At 41.4% G+C, this 25,489-nt stretch overlaps 1 protein-coding gene across 2 annotated transcripts in view; it reads left to right on the top strand.

Annotated features, from left to right (window-relative positions):
- CADM2 (cell adhesion molecule 2) overlaps positions 1–25,489 on the top strand; it is a 1,787,353-nt gene that overhangs the window by 1,374,785 nt on the left and 387,079 nt on the right. For both annotated transcript variants that reach the window (XM_078658341.1, XM_078658340.1), the window contains exons 4-5: positions 6,186–6,323; positions 22,446–22,616. In XM_078658341.1, coding sequence (XP_078514467.1) covers positions 6,186–6,323; positions 22,446–22,616 — 309 coding nt within the window. The remainder of the gene's footprint in view (positions 1–6,185; positions 6,324–22,445; positions 22,617–25,489) is intronic.

Genomic DNA, 25,489 nt, shown 5'->3' with positions numbered 1-25,489 from the left:
TCAAGCGGCACCGGAGCTTTGCTGGGATGACGCCAAAGTCGCCGAGGCCACCGATGTCACTGCATTCCCTCTCTCTTGTAAGCTAGCCGCACGATCAGGCCGCCCACGATCCCTGGCCGGGCCTACTCTCTGCCAAGAGGAAGAGCACCTGCGTCGTCGCGGCGGCGGTCTGCCAGACTCCTGCGAGGGAGTCTCATCGTCTAGCCCCAACAGTTCTTTTGCCACCTGTAGAGATCGAATCTGCGCAAGTCTGTTCTCCCACCGGAAGATGATGCGGAAGGGATGACCCCATGAGTAGGAGATGTTGCGTTCCCGGAGGAAGGTGGTCACCGGGCGGAACTCCCGTCGCTTCTGGAGGGTCGATGCCGCTAAGTCCTGGTACAGCTGCGGATGATGGTCTCTGAGTTGCAAGGAAGAGATAGGTCGCGCCTTCCGTAAGATCCGCTCCTTTAGCTGGAAATCGTGCACACAGGCTAGGATGTCCGGGGGCGGCCCCCCACCCCTTCTAGGGAGACCGACCCTGTGCACTCTGTCCATTCTGATGTCCTGAACATTAGCATTGTTCAGAACTTGCAAGAAGAGAGCTTGGACATAACCCCGCAGATCGCCCGCTTCTCCGTCCCAGGGTACTGCCCGAATACGGATGTTGTTCCGGCGGGAACGGTTTTCCAGATCCTCCGTATGGGCCTGAAGATCCAAGTTCTGCTCCGTGAGCCTAATTATATCTTGCTGCAGCTGATGAACATCGTTTGCCACGTTTAGGTCGTGGTCCTCCAACGTGGCCACTCTCTCTCCGAGGCCGCCCACGTCCCTCCGCACTTCAAGGAGGTCCGACGCTCGTTGGGCGCGAAGTTCATCGATGTCCTCCTTGATAGAGGCGAAGAGTTCCGTCATGAAGGCCTTGGTTGCAGGGGCCTCATCGTCCGAGTTCTTGGGCGATACGCTGGGTCCGGGGGACGGCGGTTGTTGAGAATTCTTCGCTGCGCCATCTTTCCCAAGCTTCCCCTTGCGCAGCGTGGAGGACATCGCGACACCTCCGGGAAGGGTAGCAGTCACCTTTCCGGTATTCCCATGGTCTCCGCAGCACCAGCGCTGGGAAAGCAGGTTTTTTATCGGTCTTTTCTCTGCCGGGGTTCTCCAAAGGGCAGGTCTCAGTCCGTATCTCAGGCGTCCGCCGCAGCAATTCCGCCTCCGGGGGTTGCGCCGCCGATGCGCACACTACTCCCCACTCGAGTTACACTGCTCCCCAGCCGGCCCCCAATGAAGGTCACCTCCGGGATGGACCAGCACCGCTGGGGCACAGGTGTGGCACAAGCAAGGGGGCGCTCGGTCCCCTCCGGAGGTCCCCCCCAGGTGCTCGAGTCTCAGGGGGCTGCTCTCCAACAGGGTCGTCCCAACCTCCTGGGCTCTTCAGGGACGAGGTGGGGGAAAGATAGTGCTAGTGCTGGGGCCCCTATTGGCTGCTGAACCTCCTGCACGATCTCCACTCTCCGGCCACGATGCACCTCCACCTTCCGCTCAGAGCAGCTCCCCAAAGCTGCGGGGGTAGGCGTTAGCCCAAAGGTCTGGAGTCCCCTCTGCCGCAGCTCCACCTCTGCGTCCCCCTTCTCCACTCGCTGTGCCCAGGGCCGGAGCCCGCCAAGCTCCCAGGGTCTGGGAGCACAAGACTCGAGCTGCAATGGTTCCGGAGCCCTCCTCCAGGCCCCTTTCAAGCAAGCGTGGTCCTCCGGCGTCTACCACTCCTCTGCAGGGTGCGCCTCAGGAACAGATGCAGGCGGGGAGATCACGGCCGGGCCACACCAGGTTTGCCGAAGCGGGGTCGGGGGGGAGGGGAAGCCATGAGGCTGCCGCACTCACCAGGGCCCGCCGAGTCTTCTCGTGAGCGCTCCCCGCTGTTCGCCGCCTTCGGTGGGGCGCGGGGGTGTTGTGCCTCTGGGCGAGGGCCGTCCGCCTCGTCTTCGTCCCGTCTCTGGCAGTGCTCGGTCCGCTCAGCCGCGGGCCGGAAGTCCGGTGTCTCCCTTCACGCAAGGCGGGGGTTTTCAAGGCCCCAAACCGCCGCCGCGGCAGTCTCCACCTTCGGGTCTCCACGGTCGCACCCGAGACTCCGGGCCGGACCCCTCAACTCCGGGGGTCACTGCAGGTCCCAACCGGGTGAAAAGCAGCCGCCTCCGATGCTGGGACAAAGCTTAGCGGGCTTGGCGCCGGAGGGACTCGAAAGAGCGTCTCACTCCGTCGCCTTCTCGGCCACGCCTCCCCGGTGTTGTGTTTTTCTTACAAGATTTTGACACATCAGGCCCCAGCAGGGCTACTTCATCTGCTGGCGCCCTATGAGCCGGGGCGTCTATTGCGCTCCGCTGATCTCGCGCTGGCTCGCGTTCCACGAGTATGAAAAGCGAGGGCCGGAGGTTGCTCCCTTTGTTTGTTTCCTGGCGGCGAAGCTTTGGAAATCGCTTCCGGTCTTTATGAGAAACACTATGAGTCATCTGGCCTTTCGCAAAGCCTTAAAGACTTGGCTTTTCCCTACATCGGCCGTCTAATTCGTTACCCTGCTACCCTTGGTTCTTCTGTCCCGTGGTTTCTGGTTGCGCTGGGACACCTCGTTGCTGGGGTAGCCATGCGCATTATAAATCCAAAATAAATAAATAAATAAAGAAGATTGAGAAGATTCATGGCAATCATGGAAGCTCCAAACCATACACACCTGAATCAATCAATTATGTGCCTAAAGCCTAAACCAGTGGCTTTTCTGCCATTTCTGCCAGTGAAAAATCGCAAACGATTTTACCTCTTAGAAACTTTTTAATATACTTCCTTTACAAATATGAGGGTGGTTGGAGATTATTCCAACCCAATTTACCCACTTATTCCAACGTTTGCTTTAGGTGTGTAAATCAGAAGGAAACCTTCACTATCCCAATTTCTGCAAATCAGAATGCTGCTTTGATGAACTTTAAAGAAATTAAAATGGATGTTTGCTGGTGTAGGTTTCCTATACCTATATTTATCCTGGCTCACTATTTTCAAGACCAATATCTTGATAGTTGAAATTGTCATAGGAATAGAATAGTATATAGTCAAACAGAAAAAACAGAGATTATTTGTGATGCTTATTCGTTGACAAGAACTGGTCATGTTTCAGAGGAAGAAATCCACGACCATGTAATTGCTAGAATAGTATCATTACAGTTTTATTTTAATTGTTTTCGTCCAGCGAATTAGTTTTTGCACAGGGTATATATTTCTGTTTACTCCCTTTGTGTCAACTGTGCAAAATAAATTCAGAGACTTGCCATTACAAAGAAATCTGTCATCTTCTGCGTCTAAGTATGTGGAAAACAGTGAAACCAATTACACGTATCTCATGAATTTGTTTTACACCCAGAAATGGAAACGTTAATGTTCTAATTCACATGTTATGCAGCACCTGTAAGTTCATGTTTTATCTCTTTTCATGGCCCTTGACAAATGTTAAGTCTCTATTTTTAAATCTTTGGAAAAGTAATTTTTTAATTTTTTAGGTATTCAAGTGAATTTAAACTATACAGATATCAGTGACATGGTTATTTGGAAGAGCAATGCAAACAGTAATGTCACTGTCCAAGCATGGTGCTTACAATCATTGTAGAATAACCTGATGTCTGAGACCCTCTTTCCCTGTTGTTTTGAATTATATGGGGTCAAAATCGCCGTGACATCAAACCAGTGTGCATGTTGTGGTTTTTCCCTGTGGTGATTTCAGTTTCTGAGCTCTGCGGTTTTGATTTTAGGGCACGTTAAAACTGTGTATTTTCCCTATACCTGACATACACAACGTAGGGGCATATTATGAAGGGCAATATTGCCGCTTTAGCGGCGCTTTTTGCCGCTAAAGAGGCCATATTCTTATTGTCCTATTAACAGGGCGGCGCTAACATGCATTAGCGCATGTTAGCAGCCGAATCTGCAACACATCTCATGACAGCGATAGATATTGCTAATGAGATGCAAAGTAGGCGTTCCCTCATGGGACAACATGTGAAATGATTGCAAAACCAACATTGCGGTATTAACAACGCTGCCATTGAACAGCGAAGCGATGACAAAAGGTGCGCTAAGCCCCCATTATCGCATGATTCTAACGCCTGAATAAAACCTGACTTAGCATTATTGCCTATGGGAGGTGGATTGTATGGTTAAGTACACACTCCCCTATTACCAAGCTTTTCATTAGCGCTGTGAAATCATCGCTGGATTTCACACGCTAATGATCATTATCGCAGTCTATCGCTGGATTGTACTTCGCCTGTTAGCAAAGGTGATGTAATTCAGCGATAGAGGGCGATAATGAAAAATGCGCTAAGCGTGATTTGCGATATTTATCGCGTGTTCTTGATAATATGGCCCTTGGAGTTGTGCAAATGTCTCTAGGTAATACTAGGCAATATTTGATCTAGGAACAATTACAAGTATGAGTGTCATTTTATTTGTGCTGCAGTTAGAGGGATGCATCACAAAATGTTTTAACAGGAGGTATTTTACATGTCTTTGGTGGTAATTAAAGCAGTGCTTTGTGCAAGCATATTTTATAACCATTTTATGAAAATAGGATTATGTTGGAGGTGATATGTGAAAGGAATATTTGTGCATGTTTTTTGTAGAATTTCATTTTGGTGGTGATGTATACTGTTTGTTGTGCTGTTGTGTTTTTGCGCTGCATTATTGTAATGATGTCTTGTTGTACTGCTGATTTTGTGCTGTATTCAGTTTTCACCGTTACACTGTGCTGTACCATATTACGTTTTAATTGCAATGTTATGTTGCATGTTGTATGATATTGGAATTTCTTTTTTTTTGTTAACTTTAAATAGGCCAACAAATGTTGCTACATGTCAAAGCAAAAGCATATCATGTTTTTCGAGATCTCATGACAATCAACCATTTACTACCATGTCAGTTGATAAAATGACACAAGCTCATCAACTGTTTAAGACACTTAACAGCCTGAAAGTGTGACAGAGACCAGTCTTAAATTAGAACTTCCAATACATAGTTTGTGTGACACTGCCACTTATGTCAAATCAGGTGCAAATACTATGGGGACGATTTACAATGACTTATCGCCACCACAATGTCACTTTTTATGGTGTTCTGGTAGCGATAAGCCCTTCGCCTTATTTACAAGGCAGCTTCAAGTCACTTAATGTGGCTCAATGCCACCTTGTAAATAAGGCCCCTTTTCATGCAGCACTTAGCGTGAAAGGGGCAGGCAATTGGTGTTGCAGTGGGCATTCCGCTGCAACACCCATTGCTTTTGGCACTTCCCCTTATTTACAAGGGAGCGTAAATATGGGTCAGCGTTATAAATAAGACCAGGGAAAACCTGGACTTAACCTGGCGAAATGATGAGAAATTATCAACTCTTCTTCGTTTTTGTTGTTTCTATGTGTGCTGCATATTGCAGCACACATAGAAAGAGCAAATCACCACCAGTGGTTGTTCATGTGCAGGAAGGTGTCCCTTCCTGCACATGAACAATTATTAAATAGTAACGAGTTGCAGCTTTTATGTGTGCTGCACATAACAGCACACATAGAAATTACAAATTGCCATCATGGATTGTTTCTATACAGGAAGGGACACCATCCTGCACATGAACTATCGTTCCCTGCAATGCAGGCATCCTTGCAAGGGTGCCTGCGTTGGCGCTAGGCAGCTAGGTTTAGCGCCAGCACTAGGGAAAATGCAGCGGTGTGCCACATTCTTCTAACTACGTCGCATCCCTCCATTTTTAAACTGATGGAGCACGGCATTAGCAAATTTGGAGCTCACTGCGATCTGACAGTTTATTGTAAATAGGTCCCTATGTGTACAAATTTGACATTTTTCTCAGAACTTGAAATTAAGCCCCAAGTCATTAAGGCTGTGATTTCAAGTGACTGGTATTAGTGCTGAAATGTCTTCCGTAATGCACAATTTTACCCCAATGACAGGTTGTAATGCCTGGAACGTAGAATGACTTCCGGTAGCTCTAGTCCCTCACCAATTCCTGCATGTTCGCCACACATTCAGTAAAATTTTCCCTACTCGCATTTTGGGAAGGTTTTCTGTGAGTGTTGGAAGTATTGCAAGTGTCAGTTGTAACCTAGGGCTAAACCTTCAATAAGATGTAAACAGCTTCATAGAACCTCTTCTTTGTGTTTTGACAGGTGTTCCAGAACTGCCGCAAATCAGTGGGTTTAAATCACCACTCCTGGAGGGAGATATGATTCAGCTTACATGCAAGACAAATGGGAGCAAACCAGCGGCTGAACTACGGTGGTTTAAGAATGACCAGGAAATAAGAGGTGAATTGGGTTACTGTCTTACAATCTATTGCACTCCTCGAGTCGATAGCTGGTTTACTATAGTCACTTTCCAAAGGCTTAGTGCTTGAATTACTTTATAATACACGGTATAAATGACAGTCTCTAATTTCATTATAATTGGTGACTTGTGACACACCCAGTCACTGATTATAAAGAAAACACGTCAGAATTCAACAATTATAAGTTATTACAGTCTTTTTCTGATGTCACAATGTCAACTGCCAGAGCCAGCAGCCGAGGTGAAAGGCTGGTCAGGCCATGGAGCACAAGTGAATCAGCTGTCTAAAGCAACAAAACCAGAAGTTGCTTTTCTTTCATCTGCTCTATGTTAATAGCTTACAATGACAAGCAGAGAGAATATTTTTATTTGTTGCCCTCCTTAGAGAAAAGCTAGAATCTTTCTGAAGGTTTCTAACCATTCGAAGCTATTGCAGGATTTATTTTTAAACTGACTTGTATAGAACTGTTTCTAATACAAGTTATGTTTTAATTTTGCACTAGAGGTTTTATCTGTATTCTTCATGTTTGCAAACATGCTTGCTCTTTCAGATGAAAGAGCTATGCACCAAGGTTTTAAGTGGTTTGTGGGAAAGTTGATGGTGTAACCATGTATTACAAGGGATAAAGTACCCCCTGGCGTACATGGTAAGGATATTGCAAGTCACCTCGGAGTTTCATTACTTATAAAGAACTCAGCCTTTGGCCTTGTTCCTCTATATTATTTTGGAACTGCTCTGTGACTTTCAATATTCATACAATGTACGGTAGGGGTTACTGTATCCCTTATATTAATCCTAAACTGCATTTTTATATCTATTTCAGAATTGCTCTTCAGTTGTAATACATTTTTTCTCAATATATTTCACTTTGTCAGATATACATTTTGTATACTTTTTCTTTCTGCTAAATTACTATATATAACAATGCTGTAGGGCATAAAAGGAGACATGTGTACAGTAAACGTGTGCAATAGCAGTTCTGAATGCTTGCCATACAAAGGTTACAGGGACATTATAGTGAGGCTCAGATTTCACATGTAGAAAGCCATTGGAATTCAGAAATGTATCAGTTATAGTTATCGGAGCTAACTATAACATACACCCCCTGCCATACACTGCTCAGGAACTCACATATTATATCATTCAAGACATGGTCAATTACATCACAGATGACATCTGAAATTACATCAGTGATGACATAAGTGCTGACATCATCCGTGATTGTGAGTGTTTTCTAAAAGTGTATGTGTGTTAAAGAATTTAAATTAGTATAATTTGTGTACTACTAATGAGTGATAATATTTCCATTTTATTTATGTCCTCATACTTGCCTTAAGGGACGTTCTTGATGGGATCCCTCCATCCATTCCATACTGGCCAATTCTGATTCAACCCTTGTGGAAGGCCTATGGAAAGAGAAAAGGAGTTCTCCCTCAAGATAATACTGTTTCCTTATCCCACTCCTGTTCACAGCTCCTGGAAGACCGTATGTTACTAGGGAGAACAGGACCGACAGTACCCGGGCATAATCATAGGACCGACTTTACTTCTCCCTCCAGGCCACTAGGGCCGCCCAAATCTTATGTATACTTGTATTATCGCAGGCCATGTCAGTTTCGCTGGTACAAATAATATGCTTCAGACAGTCCGCAAAGGAGGGAGGAATTTCGGAATTCCAAGCCCTACAGATTTCCCTCCGTGCAATAATTATTACATAAAACATACATTTAGAGGGCGGAGCATTCACATGATAATCCATCAAAAGACCAAAAAAGATTAACCTAGGACTAACTTCCACCTGCTGGAGCAGCACATCTTCTAAAAAGCCACATACCTCAGTCCAGAAAAGCTTGATTCTCGGGCAGTCCGCGAACATATGAAAATCGTCTGCTGCTGGATACTTACACCTGGGACAGTTATATACCCTCCCGGTCACTTTAGATAGTTTCCTTGGAGTCAAATAAAATCTGTAGGCAGTATAGAGATGATTCCTCCTAAGTGTAGTTGGTTTAACTACTGCCTGCAACATGGAAAAAGAGTCACACCAGAGGTTCCACATTTCCTCATCATTGCCTCCAAAAACACTACCCCAGAGTTTTCTGACTTCCGTTTCCACCGCTTACCCTGCTTCCAAAAGGGCCCAGTACCAAAACGAGACTTCTCGTTTCCAACTGCCCGTTCTAGAGACTGAATCGAATTTTAGACTGCATACTCATTGCCCCAGGTCTGCGTTGCCCACCACGCAGCTAACTGATAAAACTTGAATCTTGACAGTGTCCCACAGGTCAAACTGGAGAGTGACTCCCAACTAATCAACTGCAAATCCTTCTGGAGGTCTCCTCAGAATCTAATACCAGCTAACTTAAATGGTTGACAGAGTTGATCCTGGAGACATTCAGGAGTGCCGGGAGAGTGCCAGATTGGAGCCTGTACTGTATAATATGGAATTTTCAGAACCCTTCTGATATGAGTCCAGTTGTTTAATGCTGCTCCCAAAATCTTAAGTCTAACTTTTTTTTAGAACTTGGGATCACCAAACTTATAGAGAAAAAACTCCTGTCCCAGCGGAACGTCCTGTAGCATGGCCTGGAATAGTAAACCTAAAGAGGAAGAATCAGTTTTGTTGGCCAAAATTCTAAAATTCTTAAAATGGAATGCATGACAGTAAGTGAGTAAATCAGGTAAGGCAAGGCCTCCCACATAGAGACCTCTCCTAAGCTTTTTTTCGAAGCAATTCTGGGGGTTTTAGTTGCCCATATAAAAGATCCAACTTTACCTTGGAGTTTAGCGATATCCTTTGTACTGAAGGATAATGGAATCGAGTTATAAAAGAAAGTTATTTTGGGCAAGATTAGTTCCAAAAGATCCAACTTTACCTTGGAGTTTAGCGATATCCTTTGTACTGAAGGATAATGGAATCGAGTTATAAAAGATATTCAAAGGAAGGTTTTCCCATCGCGTTAGCAGACTACCAACCTCTTTAGAAACCCTCTTCCAGTTAATCTTTGGTATGTCTACCAGATTATGGGCTAGATGGATCCCAAGGTATCTAATTCAACACTTTGCCCCCTGTGTTCCATTGGCTCAGTTCCATTCCATTATTTCGGTCTTATCCTTGTTGATTTTATATCCAGAGACTTCACCGAATTTTTCAGCCTTCTCAAACAGACTAGGTATAGCTTCTGCGGAGTAGGAAGTATACATAAGGAGATCGTCCGCATAGAGAGCAAACTTTAGCTCTAATTCTGCAATTTTAAAAGGTTTGATGAGAGAATCGCCCTGAGCCAGCAAACTTGGCGTTCAATATATAAATTAAATATTAATTGTGACAGAGGACACCCCTGCCTAGTGTCTCTTTAGATACTGAACCATTCCGACAGAGCACCATTAACTAAAACTTTTGCTTGGGGTTTAGAGTAGAGGGATTTAACAGCCTGCACAAAATTTCTCGGAAAACCAAACCTTTGTAAAGTCTCCCAGAGATTTAGCCAATTGACCTGATCAAACGCGATAATATTTCTAACATATATTATGTCAGTGCCTCTGTGTATATGTGTGTAAGTAGATGCCTGAGTGTATGGGTGTGTGAGTGGGTGTGTAAGTGTAAGTGTGTGAGTGGGTGTGTAGGTGGCTGTATGGGTGGATAAGTGGTTATGTGAGTAGTTGTATTGGTGAATATGTGGGTGTGTAAGTAGGTGTATGTGTGAATGAGTGACTGTGTGAGTGCCTGTATTAGTGAGTGAGTGCCTATGTGAGTCGCTGTGTGAGTGAGTGAGCGAGTTGATGTGTGAGTGACTGGGTGTGTAAGTAGCTGTATAGGTGAATGAGTGGCTGTTCGAGTGGGTATTTAGTTAACTGAGTGGGTGTGTGAAAGGCTGTATGGGGGAGTGAGTGTCTGTGTGAGTGGTTGTTTGGGTTAGTGAGTGTCTTTGCGACTGCTTGTTTGGATGTGTGACTGGGTGTGTAAGTCATTGTGTGAGTGGGTGTGTGAGTGCTTGATTGGCTGAATAAGTACCTCTGTTGAGAGGCTGTATGGGTGAATGAATGGATATGTGAGTGGCTGTATGAATAGTGAGTTTGTGAGTATCTGTGTGGATGAGTGAGTAGCTATGTAAGTGACTTTATGAGTTAATATGTGACTGTGAGAGTAGCTGTATGGGTGACTGTGTGGGCTAGTAAGTGGTTGTGTAGTTGCTAGTTGTATTGGTGAGTGAGAGGCTGTGTGGATTCCTATATGAATGAGTGACTAGGTGTGTGAGTGGCTCTATGGATCAGCGGGTGGATTTGTGAGTACTTGTATGAGTCTGTGAATGGTTATGGGTCTGTGAATGGTTAAGTGAGTGTGTGATTGGTCATATGAGAGGCTCTATGGGGTATGAGTGGGTGTTTTTGTGGTTCTGTGGGTGATGTCATCAGCAATATCATTTGACATGACATCAGTGATGTCATGAGTGATGTCACTCACCATGCCATGAGCGATGTAATATGAGAAGTCATAAGTTGTGCATTGTGGGGTGTAAGTTATAGTAAGCTCAGGTAAGCATAACTGCTGAATTTCTATGGTTTGTATGAGTGAAATCTGAGCCTAACTATAACGTTCCTTAACCTTTGTTTTTTTCAGTGAATCTCTAGGTTGTTTTAAATTGAATTTCCTAACTGTAATTTGTAGCATTTGAGAGTGGGTGTGTAAGGGGTTGTATAGGTCATAGAATGGGTGTGTGAGTGGCTGTATGGGTCTGTTAGTGAGCCTGTGAATAGGTGTGTGAGTGGGTGTGTGAGTGTCTGAGTGGGTCTGAGTGTTTGTGTCTAAATGTCTGTGTGTGTCTATTAGTGGGTATGTGAGAGTGTGATTGGGTCTGTGAGGTGCAGTGAGAGTTTGAGTGTGTCTTTGTAAGTGGGTGTATGATTGTTTGAGTGGGTCTGCAGTGTCTGAATGGGACTGTCAGTGGGTCCGTGAGTGTCTGTGTGGGTCTGTGAGCCATTGTGTGAGTCTCTGAGTTGGCTTTTGAGTGGGACATGAGACTCTGACTCGGTCTGTAAGTTGGAGCGTCAGTGTCTGAGTAGGTCTGTGAGTGTGTGTATGAGTATCTGAGTGGGTTTGTGAGTGGGTGCATGGGTGTCTGAGTAGGTCTGTGAATGGTACTGTGAGTGTCTGAGTGAGTCTGTGTGTAGATGAGTGAATGTCTTAGTAGGTCTGCATGTGAGTGCATGATTCTCCTGAGTGGGTGAATGAGTGATTGCATGAGTCTCTAAGTGAGTCTGTGAGTAGATTTGGAATTGTCTGTGTGGGTCTGTGAGTGGGTGTGTCAGTATCTGACTAGGTCTGTGTCTGAGTGTGTCTATGTGCATCTGATGAGTTTGAGTATATATTTGAGTGAGTGTGGGAGTCTCTGAATAGGGGAGTGAGTGCATACATAATGTGTCTGAGTAGGTCTGTGAAGGATGTGTAAGTGTGTGTGTGGGTATGTGAGTGGGTGTGTGAGGCTCAAAGTGAATTTGTGAGTGGGTCAATGAAGGGTGCATGAGTGTCTGAGTGGGTCTGTGGGTGAGGAGTCAGTGTCTGAGTGAGTCTGTGAGTGGGTGCTTGAGTTTCTAAGGGGTCTGTGAGTGGGTGCATGAGTCTATGAGTGAGTCTCCTTATAGGAGCTTGTGTGTCTGTTTGTGTCTTAGAGTGGGTGCATAAGTATCCGAGTGTGTCTCTGAGTGGGTGCATGAATGGGAGTGGGTTTGTGTGTGTAGGTGTCTATGAGTCTGTAAGTGGGAGCATGAGTATCTGCATGGGTCTGTGAGTAGGTGCATGAGTGTCTCAGTAATTGTGTGAGTGGGTGCCTGAGTGGCTCTCTGATGGGATTATAAGTGTCTGAGTGGGCCTGTAAATGGAATCTTAAGTCTCTGAGTGGGTGCTTGAGTGTCTTAGTGAGTCTGAGAATAGGTGTGCAAGAATCTGAGTGGGTCTGTAATGGGTGAGTATCTGAGTTGGTCTGTGAGTGGGTGCACGAGTCTCTGAGTGCATGTGTGAGTGGGTGTGTAAACATTTCAGTGTGTCTGTGAGTGTGTGCATAGTTATCTGAGTAGGTTGATGAGTACATGCATGAGTCTCTGAGTGGTTTTGTGACTGGACGCAAGAGTCTGTCTAGGTTTATGACTGTGAGTCTGAGCGAGTGCATTAGTGTCTGAGTAAGTATGTAAATATATATATATATATTTTAAATTGTCACTGATATTTGCCAATTCATCACAATATTACATGGGGGGGCAGCACCTAGCGCCTCGACAAATTCACGAATATCACATACAGAAATAAAATCTTTCGACATCTTGTACACATAAGGGGTCCCACAAAATCCCTATATTCCACTCATGAAGTCAGGGTACCTCTACCCTACCCCTTTTCATCACTTGAAATTTTATTTTGAGCCCCCGGAACCTGTGTCCGGTTAGATAAAATGGTGTCCACAACTTTCTGCACATGTTGCAGCGAGCCAATCACAACATTCCTGTTGGCACGTGTAGTCGTGATTCATTGTGAAATAGTTGCATAGTATTTGCTCTTCCCTTTAATATCTCAAAAACTACTGATCCAATATACACCAAATAACAAAAAGGTCTATTTCTAGACCTAGAGCAACCTTTCTGCCAAATGTGGTGTAATTCTGTCCAGCGGTTTAGACTGTAATCTTGTTCAAAATCTTTACAGATAGGGAACACACTTTTTTTGACCATCCCTTTTTCTCCTCCCCCTGCTTCACGTATCATGCCAAAACATTCCATGCACAATAAGACCCATCTTTGCATATTTTTGGAAACATTTTGTGAAGATTCGGTAACCGGTGCAAAAATTATAGGCATGTCAAAAAATGTTTTTCCTATGGAAACTAGGTCCTAACTATATCTACCTACTACTAACCTAGAGAGAGAGATAAATAAGTATGATATATAGATACAGATATTAAAGTACTTAGTGTGAGTCTAAGAATGCAATGTAGAGAGAATCCAAAATAACTCGGTGATAAAATGTTCATCTACTTGTTGAGACAGTACACTGGAGAAGAAGCCAGTTATTTATAGGCAAGAAACCCAAGTTAACCAGTCATCTCAATGTAATCAATACTGATTTCCCTTGCAAAATTAGAATTGCCTGATTCCTCACAATGTTAGTGCAGTTATGAAAATATCTTCTTAGACAATTTATAGAGGTCACAAACACTCCTGCGGCGGGATGTATTTCAATGTGACATCCACACTATTTTCATATCTCTGACAGGGACATGGAGGACATATGTGATCTCAGCAGTACACACCTCTATTAAAATTCATCTTAGACCTTCATTATAACAAATCAGTAAGACAAGGTGACTGTTTTGCTGAAATAAACACAATCCACCTTGAAATATATATATAGCCATCCTGCGATGACACTTCATCTCACACTTCAAGAAGGATGTTATAGCAAAGCATATATACTGGTCTTTCACTTGAGAGTTGATTGTTATTTGTTTTACACTGCCGCATATCACCCAGAAAAATTTAAGGAAATGTTGCTTTAAAACGCTCATTCATTGTAAAGTATTTAGCATTAAAAAAACACGATTAGATGAAGATATCTGTCCTAATCAGTTTGGTGGCAAATGTGGAACTTATTTTTTTTTTGTAGTGTGTCTTATAAAGAGACATTTCAAAGAACTTTATTAAAGCATATTTACACATTAGACCAATTAGTTCAGTGTTTAGGATCTAAATGAGAATGATCAAATAATATATTTGCAATTAACTATGTAGTCAAATTTTGAGTGAATTTGTATGGAACCATGCATATTTCTGAATAGGCACACTGTAGTGCATAAAAGAAGATTGGGGAGCTAGACACATGGTTTCTACTTTATGTAGGCCGACTGAGAAACAGTAGAGCTAAAGACACTAGGCTCAGCTAACTGAGAGTGTTGGTTAATGCTAACAAAGTGGCCAAAGTCATTAAAAAGTGTCATTGTATGTACTGTTTTGTTATAACTGACCCCAAGCTTCTGCACCTTCTCTGGGAGTACATCTTTAACTGAGTCTTAGAGGGACTCCCTCCTGCATCCCTCTCTAAAAGAAGGGCAAACAATGTAATCCACCGAACTCTCACTTGATAGCCTTATTGGGCATCAAACATTAAAGCATACATAAGTGTGTCCGTAAAAGCACTAGAAGACTTTGTGCCCGAAAACGCAGCTACCCCATTTACCAGACCGATTTCAGGCCCCCCTATGGCATAATTGGCAACATATTAGCTCTAGCTACCCTGTCACACTATTTGATGGAGGTTAACCATGGCCTGCATAGGAGAAAATGAAATGCCTGTAGTTTGTTTTGTCACATTCTTAGGTTAATTGAGGTCCTATTCATCAACACCTGGGTTAGAGTGAACATTTGCCAGGGCTTTTATGTATCTAGTCCATACACACAGTTGCCTGTAACAAGTCTGTGTACTGGCTGATTTACTTTTTTCCATGTACACAGCCAACCTTCGTTTAGCTCTGAAATCTGTGACAGTATTCCCTCCAAAATAGGGCAAAAAGGCAATACAGATTTTATTGTACCCCTATTGCGATTTTCAATAGAACCCATAATCTCTTGTACTGTCTCAAAGCCTGGGAAGGCTTGGCTCTTTAGAATACTCAGCAAAGATGAGTTATTAGTATGTAAATAAAACAAACTAAATGACATTTGGAAAGATAGTAGGAAAACAGCAAATTGGTAAATGAGTAGTTGCCCTTTGTTATAGCCCTCAAATTAAAATCATGTGGGGGCTGTGTCTTAATAATTTAGGCCTCCCTTGCTTACGCCTTTCCAATGTGCAGCACATGGGGGCTTCAATAACATTTGCAAGAGATATGCTGTGTGTAAAAAGTTCTTCTGTTGACTCATTTTTATGGGTTATTGTGGCAAAAGTACTTCTCTTGGTTACCTATGGGTTTGAGACTTTCCCTGATAGGGTTTCTCTATGCGTGGGCCAAGTTAAGTGGATAAAATTCAGAAAGATTGTCAGTTTTCCATCAAGCGTAAATCAGGCCCCAGTCCAGTTAGAGATAGGACTGATAAGGCAAGACATGTCATGCATGACCTTATTTGTGCAGTTATGCTGCAGCCTTTTTCTAGACTATCTCAGGCTCACTGAAAAGACCCTAATGGTGCTTCCTTTCTATGATTGAGGGTAGTTCTCTATATCGAGGCTTAAATCTAGTTAAGGGGTTGGGCCCTAGAGATTTAGGAAGCTTGGTCCCTAATAATCATAAAGTACCACCAATAATAATCCCCTTCCCCATTTAACTATAGTTTTGTTATTTGAGCGAGAACTAACAAAGGCATTTAGTTGTACTGAAGTACAATATTTTATATTGAATGATTTTATACAGAATGTGCTACTTGATATCAAACCCCAAAACATTCTGGTACAAAAATATGGAGGACAAAATATCGAGCAACAAAATATTGAAAGGTTTTTGCATATAGGGATGTGTAGAGTTACTATTCCTAACTCCACATCTATGTACCTTGAAGATACATGTACCTCTTAGGTACATATATGTGGAGTTAAGTATCTAATCTGTATATGCCCTAGCTATCAATTTATTTTATGTTTTGTCTTCGATACTGTGTTCCATTGATATTCTGAGGTCAATATTCAGTATATCAGTAGAGATCCAGTGTTTTAGTAATGAGAGTGTTCTTAAATCAAGTTGAGGAATAAAAACAGTGTTCCATAAATATTATGAAGTAAACATATGTCAGGGAGGTCATTGAAAAAAATTGTTCCTGGTGGATTTTTTTTGCAACAGGAAAATGGGATCACTCTAATACAACCAGGGTAACAAACCAGTTCGATCAAGTCTTAAAAGTGCCTCATTCAGTGTGTCGATGTTTGATTGAAGATTATGGAAGATACAAGGGGTGATAATCAAGGCACCAAATCTACCCTGTAAGTGTCAAGAAAGAACCAGGCATAAGGTATTCCCTATTTGATAATGCAATGAATAATCTAGCTGCAAAAAAAGAGGCAAAAATCAGGGCGAAAGATATGTTGAATGTGGCAGTCAGACAGATGAAATCATTTATTGCTTTAGTCCCAAAATTGAGACAAAAATATTTACAAGACAATAACAGTACTGTACATAAATAATATACTCAAACTCATAACACAAAATTATTTCAGTGTCAATGGAAAAAATCGTGGCAGTATGTTGCATGTTATTTATTTATTTATTTATTTTAATTTTATTTTTTTAAAGCAAAAATTTCCAACAGTTACAATTTATGTGTTAGTTACTTCCGTGTCCGCCCCCCTCCCCCCGGGTCCGTGGAGTACAGCATGAAAAAAAGAGAAAAAACAAAAACAAAATACATACATGTGTTAAGTAGATTCAATACATACTCTAAGGTACCTTTTTTTTTCTTTTCTTCCAGCAAGTATATAAGTGGGTTATTTCTAGAAGAAGAGAATGAGTAATTTGCTGGAAAGAGAAAAGAAAAAAGAAAACTTAGTGGTTTATAGCTTCAATCCAGTTGGTCATAGGACACCAAACAGTTATACCCCGTTATTTTGCCCTCTGGCCTTTTTTTTTTTAGTAAATTGCCCGCTCCAGTCTGTATGTGGCAAATAACCTCGCTTGCCATTGACCAAACGATGGAGGGTTCAGGTCTTTCCAGTAGGAGGCTATGCAGATCCGTAGAAGAGTCATTGCAACAAAGATTAATGCGCCGCTGTTTTTGGGTCTATTTGACCATATATCCCAAACAAGATCGTATAGGGTGAAAGTTTGATATCTAATAAGAGAATATTGCTCAAATAAATGTGTATCTCTTGGATTAATGGTTGAAGTTTAGGGCAGGTGGCAAACATGTGTACAGCATCTGCACTGTACACAGCGCAGCGCGGGCATTTTGCCCCGGGGCCAGAAGTCCATTTAGCAACCCTACTGGGTGTTATGTACAAGAAGAATGTAGGTTTTATAGAATTGAGCTTGTAATTTCGAGGATAAAAGGTATAGTTGTGCCAGATTTAGAGCTAAAAGGAGGGCATTCGGCGGGGCATTAACCTTAAGTTGCCATATAGAGTCAATTTTGTTTAAATCAACTGGTTGTTGTTCATTCAGAGTGGAATAAATGCTTCCTATCCTTGGCAGATTAGGGTTTGTTTACTTGTCAATGAGTCCGATTACGGCAAAGCCGGAGGATCCGCTGGTTTTGTGTCTAAGGTGATTTGTGATAGCCTGATACTGAAAGGCCTGGTTATTGCCCAATTTAAAACAGGCTTGTAGGTCTTGAAATGCTCGGATATGGCCGGAGCGCACGTTATTTATGATGATACATTTTTATACATATACGTCATTCAACTCTGTGCATTACTACATAATGATGTCTTCACACAGTATCCAATAATTTAGACCAATTATTACTGATGGAAAGAAATCATAAAATCGACAATGACATTGTAATATTTCTTTGTTTTTAAAATGTGTACCCAATTATTTCATTTTCTAGATTATATAAAAATGCATAAGCTTTATCTACAGTATGAATACTTGTATTAATGAACAGCGACTTAAAAACTTTGTACACACCATGTGTGTACATTTGCACCATGTGCAAATTAGGGCAAACAAAAACCACATGATCAAAATCTTGTATTCCCTGGTTACAAAGATCACATATTTGCTCGTGTCTGCAAATTCCTTCCTGTGCTTCTGTAATGCACCTTAACAGTAACATTTGGAGTCGAACAAGGAGTGACACGTGTCCTAAATATGATTTCAAATATGGTCGCATTCTATTCACCATGCAGGAGGTAAGAATAAATATATCATATCTACTATTTGTATGACAAGAAGTCACGTCTAATTCCATGCTAAGGGCTGAACTGGAGTCTTTAAGGAATGCCTTATGTTGCAGTTTTAAGTTAAACTAAATTAAGGCCACATAAACATTCCTACGAAAAACACGGTCTTGCCTATGATTGATAAATACCACCTCCAAAGTAATCTTCTTTAGGAATTCACATCCGATTGAATCAATCTGAGGCCCCAATTTAAGAATGCCTCTAGACCCTGAACAACAGTACTTACTAGCCCTAGCTCTAGAATGAAGGCAGAAGTGGAGGCTAAGGTGGTCAAGCTACTTAGTCTCCGTAGAATGTTGCCGTCAGGCCAGATCATAAAAACAATTATTAATTGGGATGACTTCAGTCGCATATAGCATGGAGGATGAGATTTGTAGACAATACAGCTGGATTAAGAAAGAAAAATGTCTACGACCATGGGCCTTAAAAAAGGATCCTGGTCCATTTGTGTGAGACATTGCTTTGGTGTGTAAGTGGGTAGTATGATTTCTATAAGATGAATTGAAACTAAAGGATTTCCCTAAATATACGTGTGACCTAACCACCTCTAAGATTTTCGATCCCAGATGCACATATACTTTCAAAGTAAAACCACCTTATATTTAGTCCAGGCAGAATGTGACATACCCGAAATATGGGTTGGCATAATCTTGAATTGGGCACTTCAGACAACACTGTGATGAGGGCCATCTTAGAAATACGGAAATTAAAACTATCAATACATTAATCTACTGGAGAATGGCACCAATAAGGCATAAGACAAACTCCTTGTTTGCATCCTTTTACCTTTCCACACTCCCTCACTATGCCTGTTCCCCTCGCAATCCACATGCCCATTTTAACAGTCCTCTAAATGGCCACAACTCTGGAAACGGCTCTACTGAGAAAGCATAAGGTTCCATACCTTGTCTTTAGCACGAAGACCATGGATGTGCTATCTCTTTAACGAATACAGTGCTCCACAAACACAGCGGTGATTCTGGAGTGTCTTCTCTAAAGAGTTAAAAGGTAGGGCGGATGAGGTCCCCTATGTGAATGAACTAAGTTTCACCCCAGAACCACATAAACATTGAGCAGATGGAAGTAAGCGAACAACATTGAAAAAGAAGTTAAGAATACAATTCAATGATTTCTCTAACAGAGATGCAAAATAGATGAAAGAGCATTTAATGGCAAAGATTCAATGAAGAATGTATGTATCTCAAAATATAGCTAAACTTGATAACAATCATATGTCTCTCTGTTAACAGCTAGAGACTGCATTTGAGATGGATTGTCAACAAGATAAATTATCTTATCTAATACCAAATGGTCATGTCATCATTTGTAAAACAATAGTTTTTTCTCTTGGACTATGTTGAAGTTTGAAGTTAATGCAACTCAGACTGCTTTAGATTGACAGAAAAAGGGCAGATTTGTGGTTTTGATTCTGAAATACAGGTATCGAAGTTGAAGGCACTATATCATGCAAAAAGTAAGAATGAGGTAGACATATAGTAAAGCAAAACAAAGAGGAAAACATCACTAAAACTTTAATACATGGAGAAAAGAGAAAGTGTGGAGTTGGATATCCCTAGTAGAAAAAATAAAGTAATATATTATATGCCTTGCACTAGTATAATTTGCTTTTAAAATGAGGCACGTAAGATAAGCTGTACAAATACATTATTTAATTAATATTAGCATGTATATATTTCTGTATACAACACTGTGAATGGAATCAAAAGACCTACATTCTGAGATTCTTGTCATGCCACTTTCTGATTTTCACTCATCAAACCATATTTGTATGTAGGTACTGATTTGAATCTGGGTGAGATGGCCCCAGGGCAAATGGGGCACTGGACCACAATTGCAACAACTGGGCTCCATTGCCACTGGTGTCCTGGGGAAATGTACTGTGCACCTCCCTATTGTAAACCAAGTACCACTACCTTTGACTCTGAAGGTAGCAAGCTAGAGCAGTCCAAAGCTTACTGAGGAGAGGTGCTGTGGACTATAAACTTAGATTGCAGCAACACAACAAAGAATTCTAATCATTTGCTGCCCAGCCAGTACTTTATTACGCACAGTACTAAATTCTATACACAAATTAACATATATCTATATATGGATATATATACATGGCAATGGCGGTGGAAATACCAATAATAATACCCTCTACTGCGCCTCACAACCAACATGTTGGGGTAGACTAAGGAAAGGTCCCACGGATCAGTTAACTGCCCAGTTGTACACTGACCTCCTACACTTAGGACATCTCTGATGGTCTGCACACCTGGATGCTAAGAACCCTACAAAACACAATAAACTCCATGAGATTAACACAGCATGAGGGTGCAATAATCAGAATTCAGACATAATGACTTTGTTACTCTTTATAGACACCAGAAGAACAAGGGTAACAACTCTAGAATCGATGTGTGCCCCTGTGGAGGCCTGCAGCTCTCCTGGTAGTCATGGAGGCAGATTGGGCGTTATGCACCTCCTATTGCCGAGGCACCACTTCCTAAGGCATGCAATTTTTATAGCTCCCACAGGTGTTTATTGAGTGAGTTTCAGCTGCAGCTAGGGTTTTTGATCCGTTGGTGCAGGCCAGCGGATTTTCACTGTTACTTCTTTGATGTCCCCAGGCACCCATTAGTGCATTCATTTTTTGGGGAACTGGGTGTCTGTGCTTCACCCAGAGAGTATGCAGGTGCTCTGTGAGTGGGTCTTGCAGGAACCTAGGTCTGAGTGGCCAGCTCTGTTTCCCTGTGCACAGAAATGCAATTCCCTACAGTTAAACTTCGAACAGTTTGGATCAAATACAGATAGGATGATATTAAATATATTGGCAGTTACAGTGTCTAAAACTAAATATGCGGTCCGACTGTGTACGGGTAGGTGTCATTGACGGAGGAGTGCTGAAACAAGGTTACTACAAGCCCCTCCACCCTGGCAGTCCATGAAGTACAGTATTGTCAAAACAGAAATACTACGAGTCTGATTTCAACTGTATGTATTTTATTTTGGTGCTCACACATTAGGTGTGCATCTGTTCTTTATTATATTATTTCTTTAGTATAGGATTGTTATATATACAATGTTTCATATGCAGTTATCACCCAATACTGAGACATTGACAGATGGGGCCAGTTTTAGCTCTGGTGGTGCCCAGTTAGACGGTCTTTGTTGGCTCCCACTAAAACCTCCTTCTCCTTGAATGTACTCACTACCAGGCTCCATCAGTGCCCCTGAGTTCTACAAAGCCACCCTCAAAAATGCATTTGATTTGTTTTACAGCGCTACTCATACCAATGTGGGTTGTGAGAGCATTTTACATCATACACACATAGTCTATTGAGCCAATAAATCATACGTGTGTAAATCAATCAATAGGAAATGTTGTTTAAAACAATGAGGATTACAAGTTGTAGGAGTCACATGTTACTGATACTAGTAGGTAGTATATTTTAAGAGTGTTTGGTCTGGAGAGGCAACAACTATGGATTTAAACCATACCAAAGTGGTTGGCTTTACTAATAAGAATGTATTTCTACCCAAATAAACTCTTTTTAGCTGCATCAGGATAGTGAAAGACTGTGGGGAAAAAACTAACAATCTAACCTCCAGCTCGTTGATGATAGCTCATAGCTCACTGTGTTAAATGAGTGTTGTAATATATGAACTGCTAGTAACAAAAGAATTTCTGTGGAAAAAGCAGTAACCTACTGAGCAATCTATGTAAAAGTAGTTTGATGATTTGCAATGCTACACATTCCTTTCAGCAGGCATATTAACACTCTGCCCTACTTTATCAAGAGTAGAAACTGCCACTACTCAAAACTCCAATCTCTGCACAACAGTAAAATTGATCACCAGAGTTATGTTAACATTTTTATTGTTGCCTGAAAACCTCTGAACACAAGGAACTCTGCAGCAGGTGCTTTTTAAACCTCCGTTATATCTAAATGCAGAGCCCTGGTGCTCAGCGCCAGGAGTGTCTGCACCAGTTGCACTACCCTAGAGCTGACCCTGTTCACAGATCCATATGCATGTTATGTCATGCATGTTATGTAGGGTAGACAATTGCATAGGTACCACTAACATGTTGTATTCAGTCTGTCAATTATTGGGATATTCTATTTTCTAAATAAGACACTTTTCGATAGAACATCACATACTTGGTTGTCTCACTAGTAATTGCTTACAAATGTGCCAATTTTTCTTTTATCTTCCCTACAGATGTCCATTATTACAAAGAGGGTGACATCAATGGAAAAACATTCAGTGTCAGTAGTACTGTCGATTATCGGGGTGATCGTCGAGATGACGGCGCAGTTGTGAGTTGCAGAGTAGACCACGAATCTCTAAACTCCACACCTCAGATAGCAATGGAAGTCCTTGAAATTCACTGTAAGTGATAAAAAACAAAGATTTTGCATTTGTTTGAACACTTTTCTATTTTAAAATGTAGCTCACTTTTCAGTTATTACCAATATAGCTGATATTTTGGCTATTTAATTTGAGTAAGGGTCTAGAAGGCACAGGTAGTCTCGAATGCAATTTGAAAAAATGTTTCACATTACTTACCTTTATAATGTGCCTACAAAACGAGGTATCTCTGCATGGTCTTGAATAATGCATGAACAGATTGCAAATCTAGATTTTTCTTTTGCATTCATAGATCTCCAAAGGACTTGCAAGCTCTCTGAACTCCACTGTACACTACAGGGGTTCACCTCATAGCGTAGACAAAGCAAGACTAATACGAGAGTGTTTTTGTCTGTATAAAAAGATCCACATCAATATCGTAGTATTTAAAATGTGTTCTGGCACTCTGGCATACTTTTTATTTTGGTATAAAATGAGGAAAAATGTTAATGAATAGAGCAAAGACTTCATCACTCCTATCAAACAGTGCTATTGTGTGAAATTCTCTTTGTCTTTTTTACCATTGAATGTGTGCATGCTATATATTAATTATACAGCTAGAGGTTTGTAACATTTTGGATTTGCTTTAAAATGAGTCTCCAATTTGTAAAAAAAAAAAAAAAGTATATATATATATATATATATAATGAATTGTTCATATGTGTTTGGTTTTATTGTGTATGTAGTGTATATTTGTGTATATAGTGAAACATAATAATAATGTTAATTTTTCACTATAATTTAAAAAAAAAATGTTACATTAATGACTATGCAATGTATATGTATGTCTTCATACTAATACACCTAAAATATTTAAAAAAATGTAAATAATGCAATATAACTCTTTTATTAATGATGTTACACTGTATATAGTATAACATCATTAATACTATATATATATGTGTGTGTGTGTTTATATAAGTATATATGTATATACAGTATAAAATATTAGAATGTATTTAATATATATTATATTTAATGTATATATGAAAATTTTCAACATTTACTACTTTAAACTCTATAATACAAATCGATATTTTTGTATCATTTTAGATGATATTAGCGTAAATTATATATATATTGTTTCCGATATTTCTGTAAATACCATTAGAAGCATAGGAGCACAATATTGTGGTTAACGATATTTTGGCCAACATTTTTTGTCAACAATATTATTTACCATGATCTTGTGTCAGTTATCCTGTGTCACAATATAAGCGTCCATGTATGTCACAGGTAATGCTCAGAATGAATTTATGTTGATGCACAGCAGCCAATTTAGCTCTTTTTTTATATTTTACTAAACATACATGGCCAATGTCTATGTATAAACGCTACAATAAAAAGCATTAACATAGCCAATACTTTGCCACCCGCCTATTAAAGACAAGACCTATTAGCTTTGCCAATACTTAGGTTGACATTTCTCCACTTTTATTTGTTTTGACACATATTAATTTAGTGCAATACGCGCAATAACAAAAAGGAGCCAAGAGGGAACGGAAAGGTATGCAAGGGATCGCCCTCCACTCTAAGCAATCAATCTACAATAAGATCCCTATACCTGGGACGATTAATACATTTGACTGACATGAGTACACATCACTCAGGTTGTGTTTTTTTAAAACATACCAGAGTAGACCCCCTGCTATATATCGCAGTGGGGTATGGATTCTCTAATGTCTTATTGTCCCCATAATCTACTGTTCCGAAAGGGTTACTGAGTTCTCAACTCAAACAATATCCAAAAAAATATCCAAAAAATGCCTGCCTTCTTTTCTGGCAGTACATACACCCACACTCAACCACATGTGCACTTAACTGAGAAAAAATGTGTGGTGGAAAGGAAGGCACCTCACGGGCGAACAACCCTCGGGGATATTGGCAGATGTTACCAACTCAATGCCCCTTTCTCATCATCGGTTGCCTTCCAATCCCAAACGAAAACAAATTTGTTACAACACATAAAATGAAATGCATGTGAAAGGTGCTACACAAAGAGTTTTACAACAATAACTCAAGAATGTGACCAAAAGGACAGAGTGACATAAAATCAGCAGACACACCCACTCAATTACTTTATTCTTCGTATTAGTGTGAACTGATGAATTAAAAAAGAGGTTGGTAGCTTAATATCGCCTACCAGTACCTGATACCGACATGTTTCACTGCCCCAATAATTTCGGCAGATTCATCAGGGTATTCAACATTCGGTCACTGCACCAATTTTAGAACATCTTTTTTGGACACTGTTGAGTTGAGACACAAATAAAAACCAGAGACACACCCTGTAGTCAATCTGAATAATCAGGTTTCCACAAATGAGTAATGGTTACAAATATATTTATAATTACCCCAGGCCAGCATGGGCATCTCATACCGGCTGACCGAATCACACTCCGATTCGTTTAAAGTCGATTGAAATATCAATCTATGAGGAGTGAACAAAAAAAGTTTTTATGAAAACACCCACTTTTTGAATAAAAATTCAAAATAGTGCGGCAGCGTTCATTTATATCATTTGATATGCATTCGTATTAGGACAAGGGGCAAGAGGCAACAATCACCGGATGTTATCCACCGGTAGAGCGCAGCTTCCCGGAAATATGCGGTAAAATTCTTGACTCATAACACCAAATGCATAATATCATCAAAGTTTCATTTACAAAAACGGGGGCGCGGTACTCCGAAGTGCAGTGCCCATCGCTTAACTACTCAATTTCTTGGGCAATCACTCGTTACTGAATGTGACTGCCTCACCCACGCCCCTGCTCCACGCGTCTATCTACACCCCCACTCCTCACCGTACAGCGTGGAGCCCGGACCATACATCATCCCAGGAACACCGGGCGTTC

The sequence above is a fragment of the Lissotriton helveticus genome, chromosome 8 (genome assembly GCF_964261635.1).
Source record: "Lissotriton helveticus chromosome 8, aLisHel1.1, whole genome shotgun sequence".
NCBI classification, from domain to species: Eukaryota; Metazoa; Chordata; class Amphibia; order Caudata; family Salamandridae; genus Lissotriton; species Lissotriton helveticus.
Note: the sequence above shows the minus strand (reverse complement) of the source record. Positions and strands in the feature narration are given on the sequence as shown.